We start from the raw sequence: 19,236 nt of genomic DNA on the forward strand, positions 1-19,236 counted from the left end.
TTTCCATAGTTACGCAGATGACACACAATTGTACATCTCCGCTGAACCAAATGATCACACAGCTATAAACTCCATTTCCGCCTGTCTCTTAGCAATAAACAAATGGATGACGAACAACTTCCTAAAATTAAATGAGGGCAAAACTGAAATCCTACTAGTCGGTCCTATAACAAAAAGAGAAATGTTACAGAGCAATATGGGGCAACTTACTCCTTGGATCAAACCCGAAGTTACAAGTAAGTAACCTACACTGGCTTCCGGTAACATTTAGAATTGATTTCAAGGTCCTCCTCCTTATATACAAAGTATAAACATTGCGATCATCTACTACTGGTATATTGAAGGTTCCAAGCCACAGTCTAAAGAAAATCAGGGATGCAGCCTTTGCTAACTATGCACCAAAGTTATGGAACACACTACCTATGGACATTAGGGAAGCTAGATCTCTTAATATTTTCAGAAATAAGCTAAAAACGTACCTCTTCACCATAGCCTTCTAATACACCCCGCTGTTGATTGTACTGTAGCACTATTTTACTCTGGCCATTCTATTGCATAATTTTACTATCTATTCTACTATTCTATTATTGCACTGTATTATTGGTGTGCAAACCAGTCAACTTACAAAAAAGAGCCTGTTGGAGGATTTCAACAAGATAAATGCAGTGCAAAATATTTCACTATAATATTTCAAAGCGAAGTAAAAAATATTATAATAATTATTTGATCGTGTTAAATGATCATTTGATCATGTTAAAAAAGGGAAAATAAAAAACATTTGTTTAAAAAAAAACATTTTCTTTTCTTTTTTAATCAGTGGGGCACAGATGATCATCAGTAGGGCACGTGCCCTACTGATAGTGGTCTAAATACGCTGATGCTTTTGACATGTCGATGGTTGAAGAACAATCTGGAAAATTCTCATTTTTGAAAGTGTTGTTTTCTTGCAGAATGCAATTTTTTAAGGGCACCAAATACAATACACTGTTTTGGGACTATATTACTATATTAAGTGTTAACCATACCAACCAGGTATTTGTGCCTCGCAAAGTGCAGATAAGAGGTTTCCCCCCACTTTTTAATGCAGCCATCGTTCATTCTCGTGTTGATACAAAAATCTTAATTTCTTTCATAATCATTTGCCGTTACAGGAAAATGTAGTTATTTTCGGCCAATTCACCACTTCAAGGAGTGTTGACAGTTAGGTCTATGTTTCAATAATCTGTGACAATCTCAGGGAAATTTTAGTGACATACCATATGAAAATCTACTGTCTAAAAGTTTCCTATACATATTTTGTGGGTACAGTATGAGCTTGCTAGAGAATATCAGCATACCCCTAGGATGGCACGTGAAATTGTGAAGCGTTTCCAATTTTCTTAATGTTTTACAAATTATTATGAACTTTAATACATATATTTTTAATTGTTTCTGGAAAATGAAGTACATTTTGTGTAGTCATTTGCATATTGCACAAAAATACAAACGTGATCGTGCCTGGAGTGGAATGTTAAAACTGGTACAGGTTTTAGCTGGTACAACGGTTCGTCCTTCCTCTGGATAACAGCACCATGGCTGTCTGGAAGGCACACACACTAACTCCTTAATGATTAAGTCAGTAATATTTGGCAAGACGGGCACTAAAAAGGAGGTAAATAAGAGGTTTTGAAAATGTGGTGATAAATGTAATTCCTCCTGGGCAGGAGCAGTGGCCGTTAGCTTAAATGGTACAGAGCCCTTACTGACCAATCGAGAAAGACCACCAATGTATACAAACACAAAAGTTAGTACACAATTAATACAGATTCTGTGAGGTCACGTTAACCATGATACTGTAAAGAAATGCAACGGCGATAATTGTCCATAACACACTTCACGGTCGATACTGTGCAATATAAGGGATTTTCGAACATACAATACACAACAAGATGAATCACATGGTCAAACAGTGGCAGATAATGAAGCGAGACCCCTGACGGCGATACACAGGACAAGAGGAAGGTGTCCTGGCCGGCAGTCAATCTCTGTCCTGACCGTGCCCTCGGCTTTTTCCAAGGCCACGTTAGAGGAGGTGAAGAGATGTTCTATCCTTTCATAGACCCCTCCGGTCAGTGGGGCCAGTGCTGGGTCGCTCAGAGAGGACTCTCCACCTGCTGCCAGACGCTGTGTCTGAAATAGGTTGCAACAAGTGTAAATAGATAACTTAGCCCAATTCAACCACTGACGTGACACAAGAACACACAGTTCATGGATGTTAAGATAGACATATAGTAATTGAACAACAGAAAGAACTTTGTAAATACCACATAAAGAGCGCTGTTAATGTGTTAATGATCATCTTGGAAAATGTATCGGTGGTGGGTATAATGTACATATAATAAATGTATGCATGGGAAGCACAAAATCTACTCAGATGGCGGCTGGCCGATAGGGCGGCTGGCCGATAGGGGCGCTAGAGCGCCGCCCTCCCTGGTTATAAGAAGAAGAAGGAGATTTTTTTTTTTTTGGGCCCTATAAATAAAATAAACATGTTTAAAATGAATAATATTTACTCATTTTAAGTATGTTTGTGTTTCCAATGCACAATATAACGTTAATATATCAAATATAAATAATTGTTTTCATTAACAGGAAGTGACTCCTTTTCGTAGCCGCATTTCTCTCTGGCTAGACGCAATAGTCGTCTATTCTTTCCGTAGCCGCATTTCTCTCGGGCTAGACGCAATAGTGCTTACAGTGGGCGTGCACTGGTTTCATCGCTGTATCCGTCGCAGCCAATCAGTGCGTAATGCGCTGTGCGTTGAAATATGATGTATTATGATGGAAGCCAGGCGCTTTTTCAAGCGATCTATTATCATCTAAGCAAGCAGCGTCTATACTTTCTGTAGCCGCATTTCTCGGAGACGCTCTCTGATTGGCCGACGCCAGTATTTTCCGTAGCCGCATTTCTCGGAGACGCTCTCTCTGATTGGCCGACGACAGTTTCTGGTTAGGCTAGTTAGTTAGTTACTCGATGCTGTTGTGTTGTGATGCAGTCACTCTGGACAGTGGATATACATCGACAACAACAGTCTGGGACTGTGGGACAGTGGACATTATACACTTTATCAAGCCCTCCGGCTGATCCACGTTTCAACTAAACAGTGAGTTAATGAGTTAATGCGGTCTCTCTCTGTCTCTCTCTCTGTCTCTCTCTCTCGCTCTCTCTCTCTCTCTCTCTCAACACAGCGTGTTAATTTCGCTGTGGGTATTGCATAATGGATGAATGAATGAATGGTAACTTGTTTAAAATGACAAGATAGGCCTATATATGTGTTCATTATTGGATTGATGATCATACGTGTACTACTGGAGTATGAATCAATTAACTCAACTTAACGTTGGTAACGTTATGAGTCAGTATTCGCTTGGTCAGCTTTGTCAGATGCCCCCGACCACCCAAATGTAGTTCACACCGGCCGCCACTGGGTTACAGTGCTGCTTATAAGCGCGTTCTGCTTTACCAGTAGCTCCAGGGCCTGCAGGATGGGGGGACTGCAGCACATTCTCAACACAGCAAGACCATCATCAGTCATTTCTGAAAGACAGTGCAACACGTACAATATGAAAATGGCGCAGAAAATACTGAAGTCTTCCTATTCCCTGATATCAGAGGAGGGTAATTTACCCGACATTCAAAGCTTCAAGTATTGAGGCTGCAGAGAGGACCGTTTACTCACCATCCAATGCGCTGATAATGAGGTGAACGGCACTGAGAGTGGAAGGGGAACCGTCTGTCTGTCCCCCACCGTCAGACTGCTTCAAGAGGTCCAATAGGGCCTGAATGTTCCGCCTTTGAGACTCTACCTTAACATCCAGGGTAGGGCTCTTACCGAGGCACGTCTGGTCCAGCTGAGGGGTAGGAAGAGGCCCGGAGATTAGTAACAGGTAATGGAACACTGTTGTCTTCTTCTTTTCGTTTCTTTGAAGTATGGTGGTTATATGACAGACAGTTTCACATTTCTTTACACAGTCCTTTGCATTTTTATTGAACACTGTGAGGTCTTTTGAGCTGCGGGGGTTGGGTAGTAGGCCTAGAGGGCAGACAGAAGGCAGTGCTCCATAGTATGCTCTGCTTCTCCACATTCACCGTTCTGCCACAGGGAACACTGCATTATCGAGACAGCGCCCCTACGAGGATCTGGCCGGTAATGCACTTTTCAGAATTCCAAGAGTAGGGTAAATCTGCAGTGCCGCTTGGTGACATTGAGTAGGTTATTAAAATGGAATAAAAGCCAAAACAACCTTGCCACGGACATGCCCGTGGTTGGCCCTCTACCGTTGGATCCGAAACACGGACATGTCCGTGGTTGGCCGGGAACCAGTTAACAGTGCATCAGAGTGCCTGTGTGTTGATGTCGCTTCTGTGGACCTCCGTCCCACTCACCACATTCTCCAGCACACTGACAGCTTCTCTGTCTTCCAAGGCTATGGTGAGGTGCTGGAGCAGAGAGGAGCGCGCGGGGGCAGCGAGAGTCGATAGCTGTTGGAATTGACCACTCAGTCTGTCCAGTTCTGTGCAAAGCCAAAGAGACACCAAAACCGCGTCAGCAAAACAGATACATGGTTTAAAGAGACCTTGTGGTCAAAGCATTGATGCGTTTCAAGTGTCCTCAACTATAAATTTCTGGGTGTAATAATAGACCACAAACTCAACTGGAAACCTCAAGTCAAATATCGCTGCTGGCGGGACAAAACCTCATAACTCCAAAATCCCAACTTTTCAGCAGGTGAAAAAAACCAACACAAATTTGAGGGTGAATAGTTAGGAGGTTTAGACAGATGATCGGTTTAATGCTTTCCCATTGTTAAAACTTTGTAAAACCCACACACACATATGGAGGATGATCTACAGAGTTGATTTATATAAAAAAAAAAAAAAAAACGTTTAAATGGAGTTATGAGGTTTTGTCCCGCCAGCAGCGATATGTCAGAACAAAATTGGCACGAAGTGTTGGTGTTTTATGTACGATAAGACACATTCTAAACCAAAAAACACTGTATACACTGTAATGTATGCTCTACTGTGCGGAAGTGTGGGGTAACACCTACAAAAGCACTCTACAACCAATATGCACCATGCAAAAAAAAGCAATAAGAATAGTCAACAATGTTGGATATTATGAACACACAAATAACTTATTTATAAAGCTACAAACATTGATATTTTTGGATCTAGTTGATTTCAAAACTGCTCTCATTGTATACAAAGCCAGATATAAATTAATCCCAGGCAACATTCAAAGATGGTTCAGATTTGATTTTAGATTTTTTTATTTGAAATCTTTATTTCGAACATGTAAATGAATACAAACAAAATAAATAACTAAACAAAATCAAAACATAACTCAAACAAAATAATAACTAAACAAAAGCAAAACATAACTCAATTTACATGTTCGAAAAGGAGTAGGAAGAAGTATACACTTATTTAATCCTACCCCTTTTCCACTACTCAAATGAGTGTACTAATTTAAAACGTAAAAAAAAAATATATATATATATATGCCAATTTTTTTTTAAATTAAAACGATATATGTAAAACATGAAAGAAATCAAATAAAAATGTAAACACCCATGAATATCAAGTCCCTTCCTCATCCCTGTACCTCGTGAACATCATTTCCTTATACATCAGTTTGAATTGTCTCATGTTTGGACATTGCTTTAGCACCACATTTAGACTGTTCCACATATTGAGATGCAGTGTCTTCTCATGGTAGTGCGTACATTTAGAACTTTTAAATTGAGTTCTCCCCTCAGATTATAACCCCCCTCCCTATCAAAGAACAGTTCTTGAATGTTTCCTGGAAGTACATGACCTTTTGCTTTATACATTAATTGTGCCGTTTTAAATTCCACAAGATCATTTAACTTTAATGTTTTTGACTTTAAAAATAATATGTTTGTGTGATCACGATAACCTGTAATGTGAACTAGCCTTATGGCCCTTTTTTGGAGTATAAAAAGTGTCAGAGACAGGGAAGGAGAATATAATTTAAGAGGGAGAGGGAATCTTAAACAACCAATGGTACACACTACGCTGAAAAGCATGTGCATATCCGTTTGTGGAGTGAAGTTGTGGAATGATTGACCTGAATACATCAAAATGAGTAAACATATTGCACAATTTAAAAAGCAGCTTAAAAAATACACATTAGAGAAATATAGAATTGAGTAATGCGGATAAACAAAGTAATGTTATATTGTGTTATGTAGTGTGGTATTGTACTATTTACTGCTGTCAAGTGACTCAAGTTTTTTCTTTTTGTACTATAAGTCAAAGTATAGTATATAATGTTGTATACTAAATTATGTTAAATCAAGTAAAATTGTATGGAAGAAAACATTTTTTAAATGTAAGGGGGTAGGGATCAATAAGCTTAGCTTCCCTCTACTCCTTTTTTGAACATGTCAACAAACTAACTACATTGCTCTTGACTTTTTGCTTAATTTCTTTTTCATTATGATTGCTATGTATGACGGAGCTTGATATTGGGATTTGTTTGGAGGAATATGGAGAATACATGTTCAAAAATAAACTTTTTCATTCATTCATTCATACAGCTATCATATCTTGATCAGAGAGAACATACCTAATTGTTTATTTTTCTCATAATTCTATATTCAGAGGTAATTATATAACACTGTTTCTTTTTCTCATATTTCTATATTCAGAGGTAATTATATAGTTTACACTGTTTCTTTTTTCTTATTTCTATATTCAGAGGTAATTATATTGTTTACACTGTTTATTTTCTCTCATATTTCTATATTCAGATCTAATTGTATTGCCTATATTTATGTCTTTCTACTATCACCCTGACCATACCTGTACCCCCCCTCCCCCATGCTGCTATGACACCCGCATTTCCCCAAGGGGATCAATAAAGGAATATTTTATCTCATGTCATCTTAAATACTATTGTCCTGCTATCTCAATTGTATTACCTTGTTCCAGGCAGCTATCTGGGGAGACGTGTACCGAGGCCCCCAAGGCCCCCACTAACTGCTTCTTTGGAGGTCCGTCCACTTCAAAACTCCCATAAGTATCAGACATGAGGCACAGCTCTGTGGGCAAAAAAGCGGCACGTCACATTCCTGTTTCCATACTCACAGAGGAACACGTAGCCAACGGTGTACTTGATGAGTCTAAACGATGCTGTATTTAGTCGATGAAGTTTATGAACGCTCCCTCACCGAACTCTCCATCGAGTTTGACCTCTAGTTCCATCAGGCCATAGGCGATGGCGGTATGAGGGGGGATCTCCAAGGTAACGTTGCTGTCTTTGCTTAGGCTGCTGTTATCCTTCAGTGACACCTTGGTTAATAACACAATAATGCAAGAAAATCAAACACAGTTTGTTTTAACCATGTATCATCACTATTATTACTGACTGATTGATGGATTCCTGCCATTCCACTGCTATTAAGTTCAAGTTCAAGTTTCTTTATTAGTTGTCATACAAAAATACAGAATACTTTTATATGAAATGCTTTTTTCTGTTTTGCTCCTGAGAGTGTGCTAGATAAAAATAGATAAAGTATAAAATAGAAAGTCAAGTACGTAAACAAAGTGTAAACAAAAGTGTTCAATATACATATATACAATATACAATACAGAGTAGAAAATGTTAGTAACTGAGTTACAATACAATACAGTATACAGTACAATGCAGAAATGGGATGAGGTTCAACTTAGGGTAAGGTGCAATGAGGTATGAATTGTAGTGCAAATCTCTTTACCAATCAATATAAAGTGTGTTAAAGTGTCTAAAGTGGGTAAAGTGGGTGCTACAATGAGTTGTTTATTTAAAGTGAGTGTGTATGTGTTGATGTGTGTGCTGTGAGTGTATTTGATAATAATAATAGATTGGATTTTAAGAGAGAAGCGCCTTTCTCAGACTCAAGGACACTGTACAAGGAAAGGATGGAAAAATAAAAAAAATTTAATTGAAAAAATATAATAAAATACATAAAAGATAAAAAATTAATTATGAATATCTGTGTATAGTAACAACAAGAAAAAACAAATAAGATAAAAGAGATAAAAAAGGAAGCAAGGTTCTGTTGATGGTTTGTTACATAGTGTTATTTATCGTTGAGCATCCTGATGGCCTGGGGATAGAAGCTCCTTCTGAGTCTCTCTGTACTGGCCATGAGACTCCGGTATCGCTTGCCTGACTGCAGCAGTTCAAAGAGGCAGTTCGGGTGACTAGAGTCTTTGATTATTCTCTTAGCCTTACCCCTGCAACGCTTGTTGTAAATGTCTTGGAGAGTGGGAAGGGCGTGAGACCCCTCTACCTATATTCTGATCTATTCCGTTAACATCCCCCAGATATGAACGAGAATTCATCGAGACAACCTAGTAAACTGGCGCTCGGAAGAGACAAAACTCCATCCCAGTTGCCCTATAAAAACGCTGTTTTAATAACGAGCAACCAAGGCGCACTTAGCCCCTGCGTGATTCTTAACAGAAACACCCCGAGCCAGCACTATGTACGCGTCGAGACCCAAACACATCAATGGATAGTCTAGCAAGACACCAAAAATTGTTCCTCCAAGTCGCCTGGGAGAACGACACGGAGCCGTCGTGCTTCATGTTCCTTCCTCTTTTTATTTAAAAAAGAAAGAAACACAGACTGACATGAATCCCATGTGACGCAGCTGAGGGTAATTTTTTTTTACATTTTTACATCCCACCACCCTCGCCACAGGGAGGAGACGGAAATCCCCAGAGAGACTTCCCACGCGAGCTGTATAGATTGAAAAGAATATATTGCAACATTGAGCTATGTAACACTTGGGTTAGGGCTCTCCGAGGAGGAGGCACTGAACCAATACACACTCAATAATCGAATCGAATCGAATACACACACAATAGAGCAGAACTCCTTTTTGAAGTTCTACTCACCTTGACAATCTGAGGAGGAGGCTCTGAAAACTCTGAGGAGGCTCCCTCACAGGGAAGGAGAGTCCGAACTCACAGAAGGCACTTCTCCCCGAGGAGGAGCTTCGTGAGGAGGAGCTCTGACAACTCCCTGAAACAGATCCATAACATGGACCTGAACAACCCACGGAAGTCTTACCAACAGAGACGCGCTCAGTGACGTACTCTATGGCGGGGGAATTTCCGCGGTGCACACGCCCAATCTTCCAGGGCGTGGGACCAGGAAACTCCCCCCCCCTCTTACCCTGTAACGTGCCGAACAGCAACGTGACAGGAACCTTGAAGGACAGGAGGTTTTAACCACTGACCAATCAGAAAAGGGGAGGAAAGGATTACCAGTTCACCCCTTTACGACCCCACACCCATGATACGATGTAATGACAAGTAGAGCATGACACAGTCATAGCCTGCTACATGAAGCATCGAACAGCCTCACATAGCTCATGTGCTAACCTGCTATCTGATTTTTACTAAGGAAAAAACACAGAACAGAGAGGGCCCCTTAAGAGCCCCGGTACCAGACTTACACATGTGCTTCTGTGGGCCAAACCTAACCCAGTTGTAGATCACAAGACACACACAACCCTTCATCATAACAAAAAATGGCAAAGTACACTCTTACAGAGGAACGCCGTTTTTCATAACGAGAGAATACAGAATCCTCGATTATGTATTGGCCACAGGCCTTGCTAAGCACACATGATAAGTGACCAAACAATATTTTCTTTAGGAAAAAATTGTTTCTCAAGCGGAAAGCACAACCCCAGCAATTAAGCTGAGGGTTACATCGTATCCCCACAAACACAGTGACACAATATATTGTAACCAACATGTCTGAGAGGAGGGGGGGAAGCCCCAGGGAAACCGGGGGGACACCCCTCTTATCTTACCCTTGATACGACCAAGGCGAACAGGCACCTCTGTTAATGTGTGAACATACTGTTCATTGTCATCACAGGCTGAGAAAAAGATTCATTCCTCAATCACATGTCACTAAGCATAGCTTTACAGGTTTAATTAACCCTCTTAGTTGTGAGTTCACCCACGGTACAAGTACAACGTTACATGAACACACATGTTCTCATCACAACCAAACCAGTTCATTTTTACACACGTAAAAAACAACGCCGATTCACTGCAGAGAGAAGCTATACCAGCGACAAGACAATTCACACACAACACGCGTCGTATCCTCAATGTATTGCAGCAACACATGTTTTGGAAACATCGTTATTACAAAACATTTAGAAGGGAAGAAAAGAAGAAGTGTTTAAAGTCCGGTCGGGACTAGGGCGGCTACGTGGCGTAGTGGGCAAGGCGCTCGCCACGAAATCTGGAGACGCTGGGCTCGGCTGTTCGAGCCCAGCGCTCCACATTTGCTTTCAGTTTAGCTGGTCGTCCGTACTAATACACATTGGCCGTATTAGGGGGTGGGAAACTGATGGGTGGGGATCGGGCGTTGTGGACAGCGACTCCTACAGGTCGATTGGTGGGCCTGCGCAGTGGAATCAGGAAGTGTCGGGGGCAGCGTGAGCCTCCCACGCGTTACTCCTCGCCACTGAGAGATCGAGCTGCGCAGGTGAAAAGATGCGACTGCTGTTACCTCAAGTACCGGAGGGGACTTGTGCTATGTATGACTTAGTCCACATTGCAGCCGGCTTGTGGGAGGCAAGAAACAGCGTTCGTGACAGGGGAGGGTTGAATTGGATGATACGAAATTGTGATGGGAGAAAATATAGAAAATGGGAGAAAAAGTGGAAAAAAAAAAAAAAAAAAAATCCGGTCGGGACTCCTACCTTCACCCAGAACGCAGGCCGAAAGAACCGCAACACAGGTTAACGGGACACCGAGTTGAACCCAGCACCTCCTGCGCCGGTGACGAGGGTATGTCCGCAACGCCACCCAGCCGCTGTTCTCCATGTTGACGAAGTCCTCGCTGGCACTGGCAACCGGGTGTAGGGTCGACTAACATCCTCTGTCAAAGATGACGTCGTAGTCAGAGTGTTTTAAGGCATGTTATAGTCACAGTATCGTATCAACAGTGTAGCATTAAGCTAACAGCCGTCCGACTGATAGCAACAAGCTAACGTTTACTAGCCTGGTAAACACAGCGAGCTAGCGCCGCAGCTAACAGCTGACTGGCTAACACAGTAGGCCACAACTAGCACGCCAGCTAAGCAGCTATCACCTGAACTGTACACAACGACATAACAAGCCACACTTCAGACAGGCCGCTGTCCAAGTCCCTCCCCATCCTTAAGAGGGAAAAGAAAAAGAATGTCAAACACAGTTTTCAACGGTGATCCAGACATACAGCGGGGCCAGCACAATTCCCATTTCGGGCTGCAGCCGACTTTGAGCATGGAACTCCCGATAAAGAAGATCCTATGCCCACATTTCCTCGTTAGGGTGTACTTTCACTTTTATGTGAAAGATGGGGCCTGCACGGGACAGAGAAGCATCCGCTCGTCCAGAGAATCCTGGGTTCACCAGGTCCTGGTCGCGGCCCACTAGATTGACCATCATGGGCGTCAGACCAAGATCCTCCGACCGCCGTTTAAGAAGCCGAGCAGAGGACCCCAGTCTGTAGTCGGCGTTTCGTAAAATTGTCAGCTAACCCCCACAGCATCAACAACAACCAGAGCTCGCAAGCAAAACAGTACATACCCCACCCTGGAAGCGACCGCCTTCTCACAATAATCGGTGCTTCCCACAGTCCAGCTGTATGGCCGGAGGGCCAACCCATCCAGCCGCAGCAAGGAGGACTGTAGCTGGGGAGCATGTCAGCGGCGTGAGCTCCTAATACGAAAAAGCCGTTGAAGGTCAGAATGATCATCATCTTCCAGACACTCCAGTAACGAAGACAATATCGCCGTATTTTCTCGAAATAGTGAGAGAGAAAATAAAGATATGATGTCAACGTATCTTCCCGTTCTTTTGTTTTCCAACTTTCTTCTACTAACAACCTCGTCAAGTGGGGATCTACCGAAGGCACTTCCTTGTGGTGAAAGTGAAGAAGGAGGCGAGTAGGTGACCACACACCTGCTTATGAAGGTAAGCGGATGGGGGTGTGGCCAGACGAATGTTGGGATGTAAAGTAGAGTTGTTCCGATACCGATACTGGTATCGGAAATGCCGCCGATACTGCCTAAAATGCTGGTATCGGTATCGGCGAGTACACGTAAATTCTAGCCTCCGATCCCATGATGTAATTTATCTCCTGCCGAGTCCTGCGGAGAGTGAGGATTATAAAATGAACATGTTTTAAAGTGTGATGCTGTGTCATTTTAACAGCAGATACACTTTCTTAAATTCCATTGTCCCCGACAGTGCGGTGTGACGGGGAGCTCGGACGGGAATCGGGATGTGTTTGGCTGGTGTTATGATAGCATTAGCTGGAAAGATAGCTAGTTGGAACAACATCCGCTTTTAACGTTACATCAATGCGGGAAGACGAGCTAGGTCAGTTAGCTTAGCTTGATAACGTTACCGTGTCTAAAGTTGGTGCTATTCACATAATCCAGCAATAATGGCTGCAGACCTGCAAGCAAAGTACAGCAAGTGCCAAAGGATAAGAGTCTGAGGCGGAGTTTCAAAAGAGAATGTTGAATATTTATTTTGCATCAAAAATCACAACATGAACGTTCTATCTGCCACTAGCTTACAGACTGAATAGGGTATATCTGCAGAGCCACTGAGTAGCGAGTGCAACACCGTTTAATGTCCGTGTGGATCATTGGAGTAGGGTATATCTGCAGTGCTGCAGCCCATACTCATTGATTAATGATACTAATACAAATCTATACAATCACCTGTTGTTGAATAAATACTATACGTTCTAGTTATTACTAAAAAACAGTATAACAGTATCTGAAAAAAAAAATATATATATAATTTATATAATATTTTTTAAACAAAAATGTATATGCACTGGTATCGGATAAATATCGGTATCGGCCGATACCCAAAGCTTAGGTATCGGAATCGGATCGGAAAGGGAAAAATGGTATCGGAACATCTCTAATGTAAAGGTACATGGTGGAATTTTTTATTCAGTGCACGTGCACGAAGTGAAGTACAGTGCAGATGATGCTGAGCGAAAGCCATAATGAAACAGAACCATCTGTAGTGTGGCAGTGAAAGGGTTAACCGTCTGTAGTGTGGCAGTGAAACGGTCAACCCTCTGTAGTGTGGTAGGGAAAGGGTTAACCTTCTGTAGTGTGGTAGTGAAAGGGTTAAGAAACATTTAGGTCACACAACTCCAACCAGAAACCCCTTTCAAATGTTGAGCGATGGAATAAACGAGACGGACTGCTTCGTGTCGTACCTTGGTGCTCTTGGGGACGCAGAGGCTCAGCAGTCCCCCTAACTGCGCACCCTGCTGGGTCTCCTCTATGACCGAACAGGGCTGAGTCGTCACGATTCTCTCCTTCACCAGCCCAAACACCTCCCTGCGTTTCTCCTTGGTCTGCTGGACCAGAGAGTGGGACATGTCCAGGACTCTTGTCAGAGGGAAGAAAAACAAATACACAGGATTTTAGAGGACATGTGAATGCACTGTGTGTCGTTGGCAATGGATATGGAACATACAGTATACTGTAAGGTCGATTAGGTTGTTTTATACCTATAGGTTATATGTGGCTCCTATAGGAAAAGGCATACAGGATGGGAAGAGAAAGATATACTGTATCCTGCAGTGATGCGGCTAATGCCTAATTTATACCCAGACGTCAAAGTAGTAGCGAAGGTTGCGGCGAGCATACCAAGCCTACATGCAGCCGGCCAAAATGTAACTGTGTGTCAAATCGACGCAAGCTGACGTGGACAGTGCAGAGCTGTGATTGGCCGCTGCCCTATTTACCATTTATCATCTCGGGAGCTTGGTCGGAGCAATCCATTACGGATAGTGATTAACTACATTACAAACATGGACCAAATCAAAGAGTGGCAGTGGAAGTCAGAAAATATAGCCAACACAATGCAGCACAGTCACCTAGTGGTTCGGTGGTGTACTGCTACCCACACGTGAAAGTGGAAGTATATCAGTCTTGATTGATTGAAAACTTTATTAACAGATTGCAGAATGGGTACAATACAGTACGGCTCAATACACACAATTGTTAAGGGGATGCAGACCAGAGAAAGACTTTCGTCTTGTTTACATCAGGGTCCCCCATTTTCAATTCATAATGACATTTATGACATACACAACATACAGATATACAGATATATATCATGACATTTATGACATACATGACATACAGATATACAGTACTAGCTCTCATGCGCAAAATGTCAGCGACAGCCAACGTTGAAGCATATCTCTGCCTTTACTTATGACAACCCTCTATCCAGACAGTGTTAATGTTTACCCCAGTCTCCCCTTGAAGGCTTGTGCTAAACCATAAACCAAAAAAACTACTTTACAGCCAGTGTTAATATGTACCCTGGGCCTGGGCCCCGTTCCCCGTACCTGGATAACTGAGTTAGCCGGATAACTTTCGGTTAAGTCTGACTTAAGCCGGACTTTCCGGCTCCCCGTACCTGGATTTTCCAAATCACCATGACAACAGATCCAAAAGTTTGAGCCTGGTCGAAAGCAGGGTTTAAGTTCAAGTTAGCCGGATCAACCATCGCCACGCCCCCGCAAAGAAGTGACAGTCCGTTTCCTGAAATTATTCCCACAGTCTACGATCTGCATTATACCATTCTGAATTACGTTTTTGTGCTCCATTCTTCCAGAGGGGGCTTTTGAAATGTAAAATAGACCCAAAATGCTGATACTAAATTCACTTTGTCCTAAATAATGCACGTTATATATACCGTGGCGCTCGCTCGGTGCGATGTACACATTATGACTTTGTGGTTATTTTAATTGTAACTGGGATTAAGATGTCTGATGAGATGCGCTGTTTGACGGATTTGAGAAATTGAATGAGCCGTTGACGTCACATTAATGAATGAGGATAAAGAAATAAAACTTCATTCAAAATAAAGAATATTCTAAACACGGGTCTCTCGTTCATTAATGTATAAACAATGAATTTATCCCATCTGGCACAGTGGCGCAGCGGTAGTGCTCAACCCTGCCAACCCAGCGACCGGTGTTCGAAACCCTGTGTTTCCAATATAATTTTTTTGAATATAATATTAATGATTATACGCCAAAGTAGCCTGGTTTTAAGTTAAAATATTATAAATCTACATGCATTGAGGATGTCATTCTTTATATAGCTCTCAACGTGCACCAAATTGAATTATTCCTATATTGCAAAAAGAAGGAAAAGACTAGGGTTTCGAACCCCGGTCGTCTGCGTGAAAGTCAAAAGAACAACCCGTTAGACCACAGTGGAGATAAGTAAAAGATCGACCACACATCAATCAATGGGTAAGAGAGCCGTATCGTAATTCTGTATAACAGTTTAACTAATTATTTTCGCTAGCAAGATCTCATTTGATTATTCAATCCAGCAGGCAAGTTTAAAGAAATATAATCTGATTGATTGAGGTAATGAGGGACTTAAAATTAGCCTAGATAACGCATTTAACTTGTCGGCGAGGCGATTGAGCCGTATTGCAATCTGTCAATAAAGTTTTAAATCAATTAATCAATCAATGCCGTTAGAGAATCAGGATCTCTGCCATCGATACGTGCTGGCTTTTCAACTGAAGCGGCCGCACGCATTTATCCTGGGGCCCAAGTCTGAATCGAGTTAACGAGACTGAATCCACCTTCGAGGAACAGGAAAATCCCGGCTTCAAACATCGGGTTAACTGAAGCTGGATAATGACATCTTGATCGACTTAGTTGAACCAGGTACGGGGAACGGGGCCCTGGTCTCCCTTTTAGTGTATACAAGGCTTATGCTAAACCCTAATCCAAAAGAGCAACGTTCCAGCCATTGTTTTTACAGCCCTATACAGATTTACAGATTAACACTCTTTTATTGGTCAAGTTGTTTTTCAGTTTTAATTACCCCGCCCTTCAATTTTATGACGGATGTGTCAGTGTGTGTGCGTGTGTGTGTGTGTGTGTGTGTGTGTGTGTGTGTGTGTGTGGTGGAATCTAACCTGCCTTTGGAGTCTCTGAGCAGCTTCTGGACATCAACCTCCTCTTTCTTCAAGGTGCCAAAGGACGACTGGAGTTTGGACGTGTCCTTACCCTCCACCTTCATGTTGTTAGGTCCAAAACTTGCCTCCAGGTCCCCCTGTATGTTCCCACCGAATGTCCCATTATACTTGGTGAAGTCTGTCTCCACGACAACTGTGAACATTAACAAAATAATTGATGTGTGATTTTGTGTGGTTTCACTCTGGACCCAACATCTGCTCTGAGAAAAACGTGATGATAAGCAACAACAAGTATTTCACAACAAACACAAGAAATAATATAATATACATTTACATTTAGTCATTTAGCTGAGGCTTTTATCCAAAGCAACTTACAAGTTCTGTACAACAAGTCAACAGGAAGGGTACAACTCTGGCAGCTAAGGGTAGTAAGTAAGATTGTTCATAAAACAGTGTCGAGGTAATAATATAGGCAGGCACGGTAGATTCCTTAGTAGCAGAGTGCAGTGCATACTAGTCAAATGTACCAATGGTGCAACTATGGTTAAAGTCATGGATCACCATGATACTTAATTAATAACATGGTAATACCATGGTATAATACAATTGAGCGTACCATCTGTCGTAAGGGATATAATCAAATAATCCAAATAAGCGTGTGCTAATAGATTTCTATCATGTTTACCTGGCGTTATAGGCGTGTCCCCTGTTAACACATCACTGAGGCTGAAGTCTGTGGGGAAATATTTGGGCTTCTGCCAGAACCAAAAACGCTTGCGCTTGACAACCAGTGACAGGAGGGTGAGGCTGTCATTCAGACTGGACACTGGGATCAAGTAACCATCATGGTCTACTTCCTCCAGAAAGTTTGTTGTGGCTGTTGCAAACATCTCCCCAGCTGGTCAGGATCAACATGGAGAGAGAGAGAGAGAGAGACATAGAGCGCGAGAGAGAGAGGGAGACATAGAGAGAGAGAGAGAGAGAGAGAGAGAGAGAGAGAGAGAGAGAGAGAGAGAGAGAGAGAGAGAGAGAGAGAGAGAGAGAGAGAGAGCGAGAGAGAGACATAGAGAGAGAGAGAGCGAGAGAGAGGACCGCTTTGTTACACAAAGACGCCCGTGTGGGAGTTCATCAACAAAATCCCAGATTTAAGGGAAACAACGCCCTGACGGGTTACCCTGGATATCGGTACATCATGTGCACTTCTGTACAAATATCTTCACTTTATAATAACATGGGTTAAGTTAACAAATACGGGTTTCATTCGTAAATGGTAACAGCAGGCTATATCTACGCAACGTTAGCCTATTTGCGCGTTCAGTTGTTTTTCATAAACAGCTGATTCGGCAAATTTTCAGAAACAGTCAACAGAAAGTGACTGGGAATAACAATGTGATATACATGCAAATGCAATGTGTTACCTCTCTTGAAGTCCCGGAGAAAGTGATATTTCTTTGTTCTTTGAAAATCGTTCTTTGTCTGTTTATCTATGTGGGACGGACAAGAGGTCTGCCTAGTACCACTACCCACCCTTTGCACAACAACAACGCCCGAAGACGCGCCGCCCCTTCCAGAGGTACAGTAGCACGAGGTGTTCTTTGGGTGGGCCGGGTCTAAATCATGTATACACCAACTACCAACATGCTGGTGTGTGAATGAATGAATGAAAACTTTATTTAACAGATTGCAGAATGGGTACAATACAGTACGGCTCAATACATACAATTGTTAAGGGGATGCAGACCTGAGAAAGACGTTTGTCTTGTTTCCATCAGGGTCCCCCATTTTCAATTCATATAGACATTTATGACATACACAACATACATGACATTTATGGCATAGGGACATATAGGTATTTAGTACTGATACATTTGTGACATAAACGATATTCCAATATACAGTACTGTTACACCTAGATCCAGACAGAGTATATACATATGATGGGGAGGGGACTGTACATTAGGAGGGGGTGGGTGGGTGGGAGAGAAATATACATACGGCGGGGAGGGAATATATACATGCGGTGGGGAGGAGACTGTCTATTAGGAGGTGGTGGGGGTTTTGGGCATTTACGGTGGCCAGTTTCGAATTGCAGCCTCCCGTAGGTGCTCTTTAAGAGCAGTTTTGAAAGTGGGTAGTGATTCACATTCCTTTACAGCTTTAGGTAGGGCGTTCCACATTGATGTGGCATAATTGCGAAACGTGTTTAGTCCCTTGTTTGAGCCGAATCTGGGTTTTACATGATTTGTGGAGCTCCCTCTGGTGTTGTGATCGTGGTATTCACTGACCTTTGGGAAGTATTTTGCCATGTACATGGGTACCTTGGTCGCGTAGTGTATCTTGTAGACCAGGCCCATTGCAAGTTGCTGTACTCTGTCGTCTACTCTAAGCCATCCTAGGTTGTCAAAGTGGGCAGGGGTGAGGTGGGTTCTAGGAGTCAGGTCAAGTAGTAGTCTGACTAGCTTGTTTTGAGATGTTTGTAATTTGTTTTTTAGTGCCTTTGAGGTGCTTTGGTACCATGAGGTGCAAGCATAGTCGTTACAGAGCACGCCGTGATGCTGACCCAGAGAGAAGACAGAGAGAAAGGCATAGCGGCACGGTGGTGTAGTGGTTAACACTGTCGCCTCACAGCAAGAAGGTCCAGGGTTCGATTCCCGCTTGGGGACCAGGTTTCCATGATGCCAGGTACCCAGGTGGGTGATCTCCCAGGTCTTTCTTTGTGGAGTTTGCATGTTCTCCCCGTGCTCGCAAGGGTTTCCCCCCCGATAAGATAAGCCCAATGGAAAAACATGCACAACAACAGATCGCTAACGCTGTGGCGTCCTTGACGAAGACGGGCAGGAGCACTTGGATTGGTCCCCGGGGCGCGGCTCACGTTGAAGCCCTATCTGCTCCCGGCTGCCCATGGGGGGAAGGACGACGGGATAGGTCAAGTGCAGAGACTCAATCGCATCGGCGACTGAGAAAAAGACAATGCATGTGTGTGTGTGTATCCCGGTGTGTGTGTGCCGCTCCAATTGCATGTCCAGTTTGTTGCATGCCGAATAAAGACCCCCTAAAGAGGTCCTGCATTATTATTATATTATTATTATAAAGACTGGGATCAATGAAGTTGGTGAGAGAGAAAAGGAGGAAGAAATGGAGGGAGGTAAAGAAAGCAGCCAGGGCCAGAGAATCAC

At 42.6% G+C, this 19,236-nt stretch overlaps 1 protein-coding gene across 1 annotated transcript; it reads right to left on the bottom strand.

Moving 5' to 3' along the window:
- Positions 1-53: 53 nt before the first annotated feature.
- On the bottom strand, positions 54-17,588 carry gsdmeb (gasdermin Eb). The gene is made up of 10 exons (XM_084335669.1): positions 17,479-17,588; positions 16,746-16,958; positions 16,061-16,253; positions 13,317-13,491; positions 7,240-7,360; positions 6,991-7,110; positions 4,427-4,554; positions 3,720-3,891; positions 3,504-3,577; positions 54-2,169 (listed from the first exon to the last, which is right to left on the bottom strand). The coding sequence occupies exons 2-10, from the start codon at positions 16,948-16,950 to the stop codon at positions 1,942-1,944; spliced, it is 1,416 nt and encodes a 471-aa protein (XP_084191795.1). The 5' UTR covers positions 16,951-16,958; positions 17,479-17,588; the 3' UTR covers positions 54-1,941.
- Positions 17,589-19,236: the final 1,648 nt, after the last annotated feature.

This window comes from Notolepis coatsorum, assembly GCF_963971535.1.
Source record: "Notolepis coatsorum genome assembly, chromosome: 19".
Lineage (NCBI taxonomy): Eukaryota > Metazoa > Chordata > Actinopteri > Aulopiformes > Paralepididae > Notolepis > Notolepis coatsorum.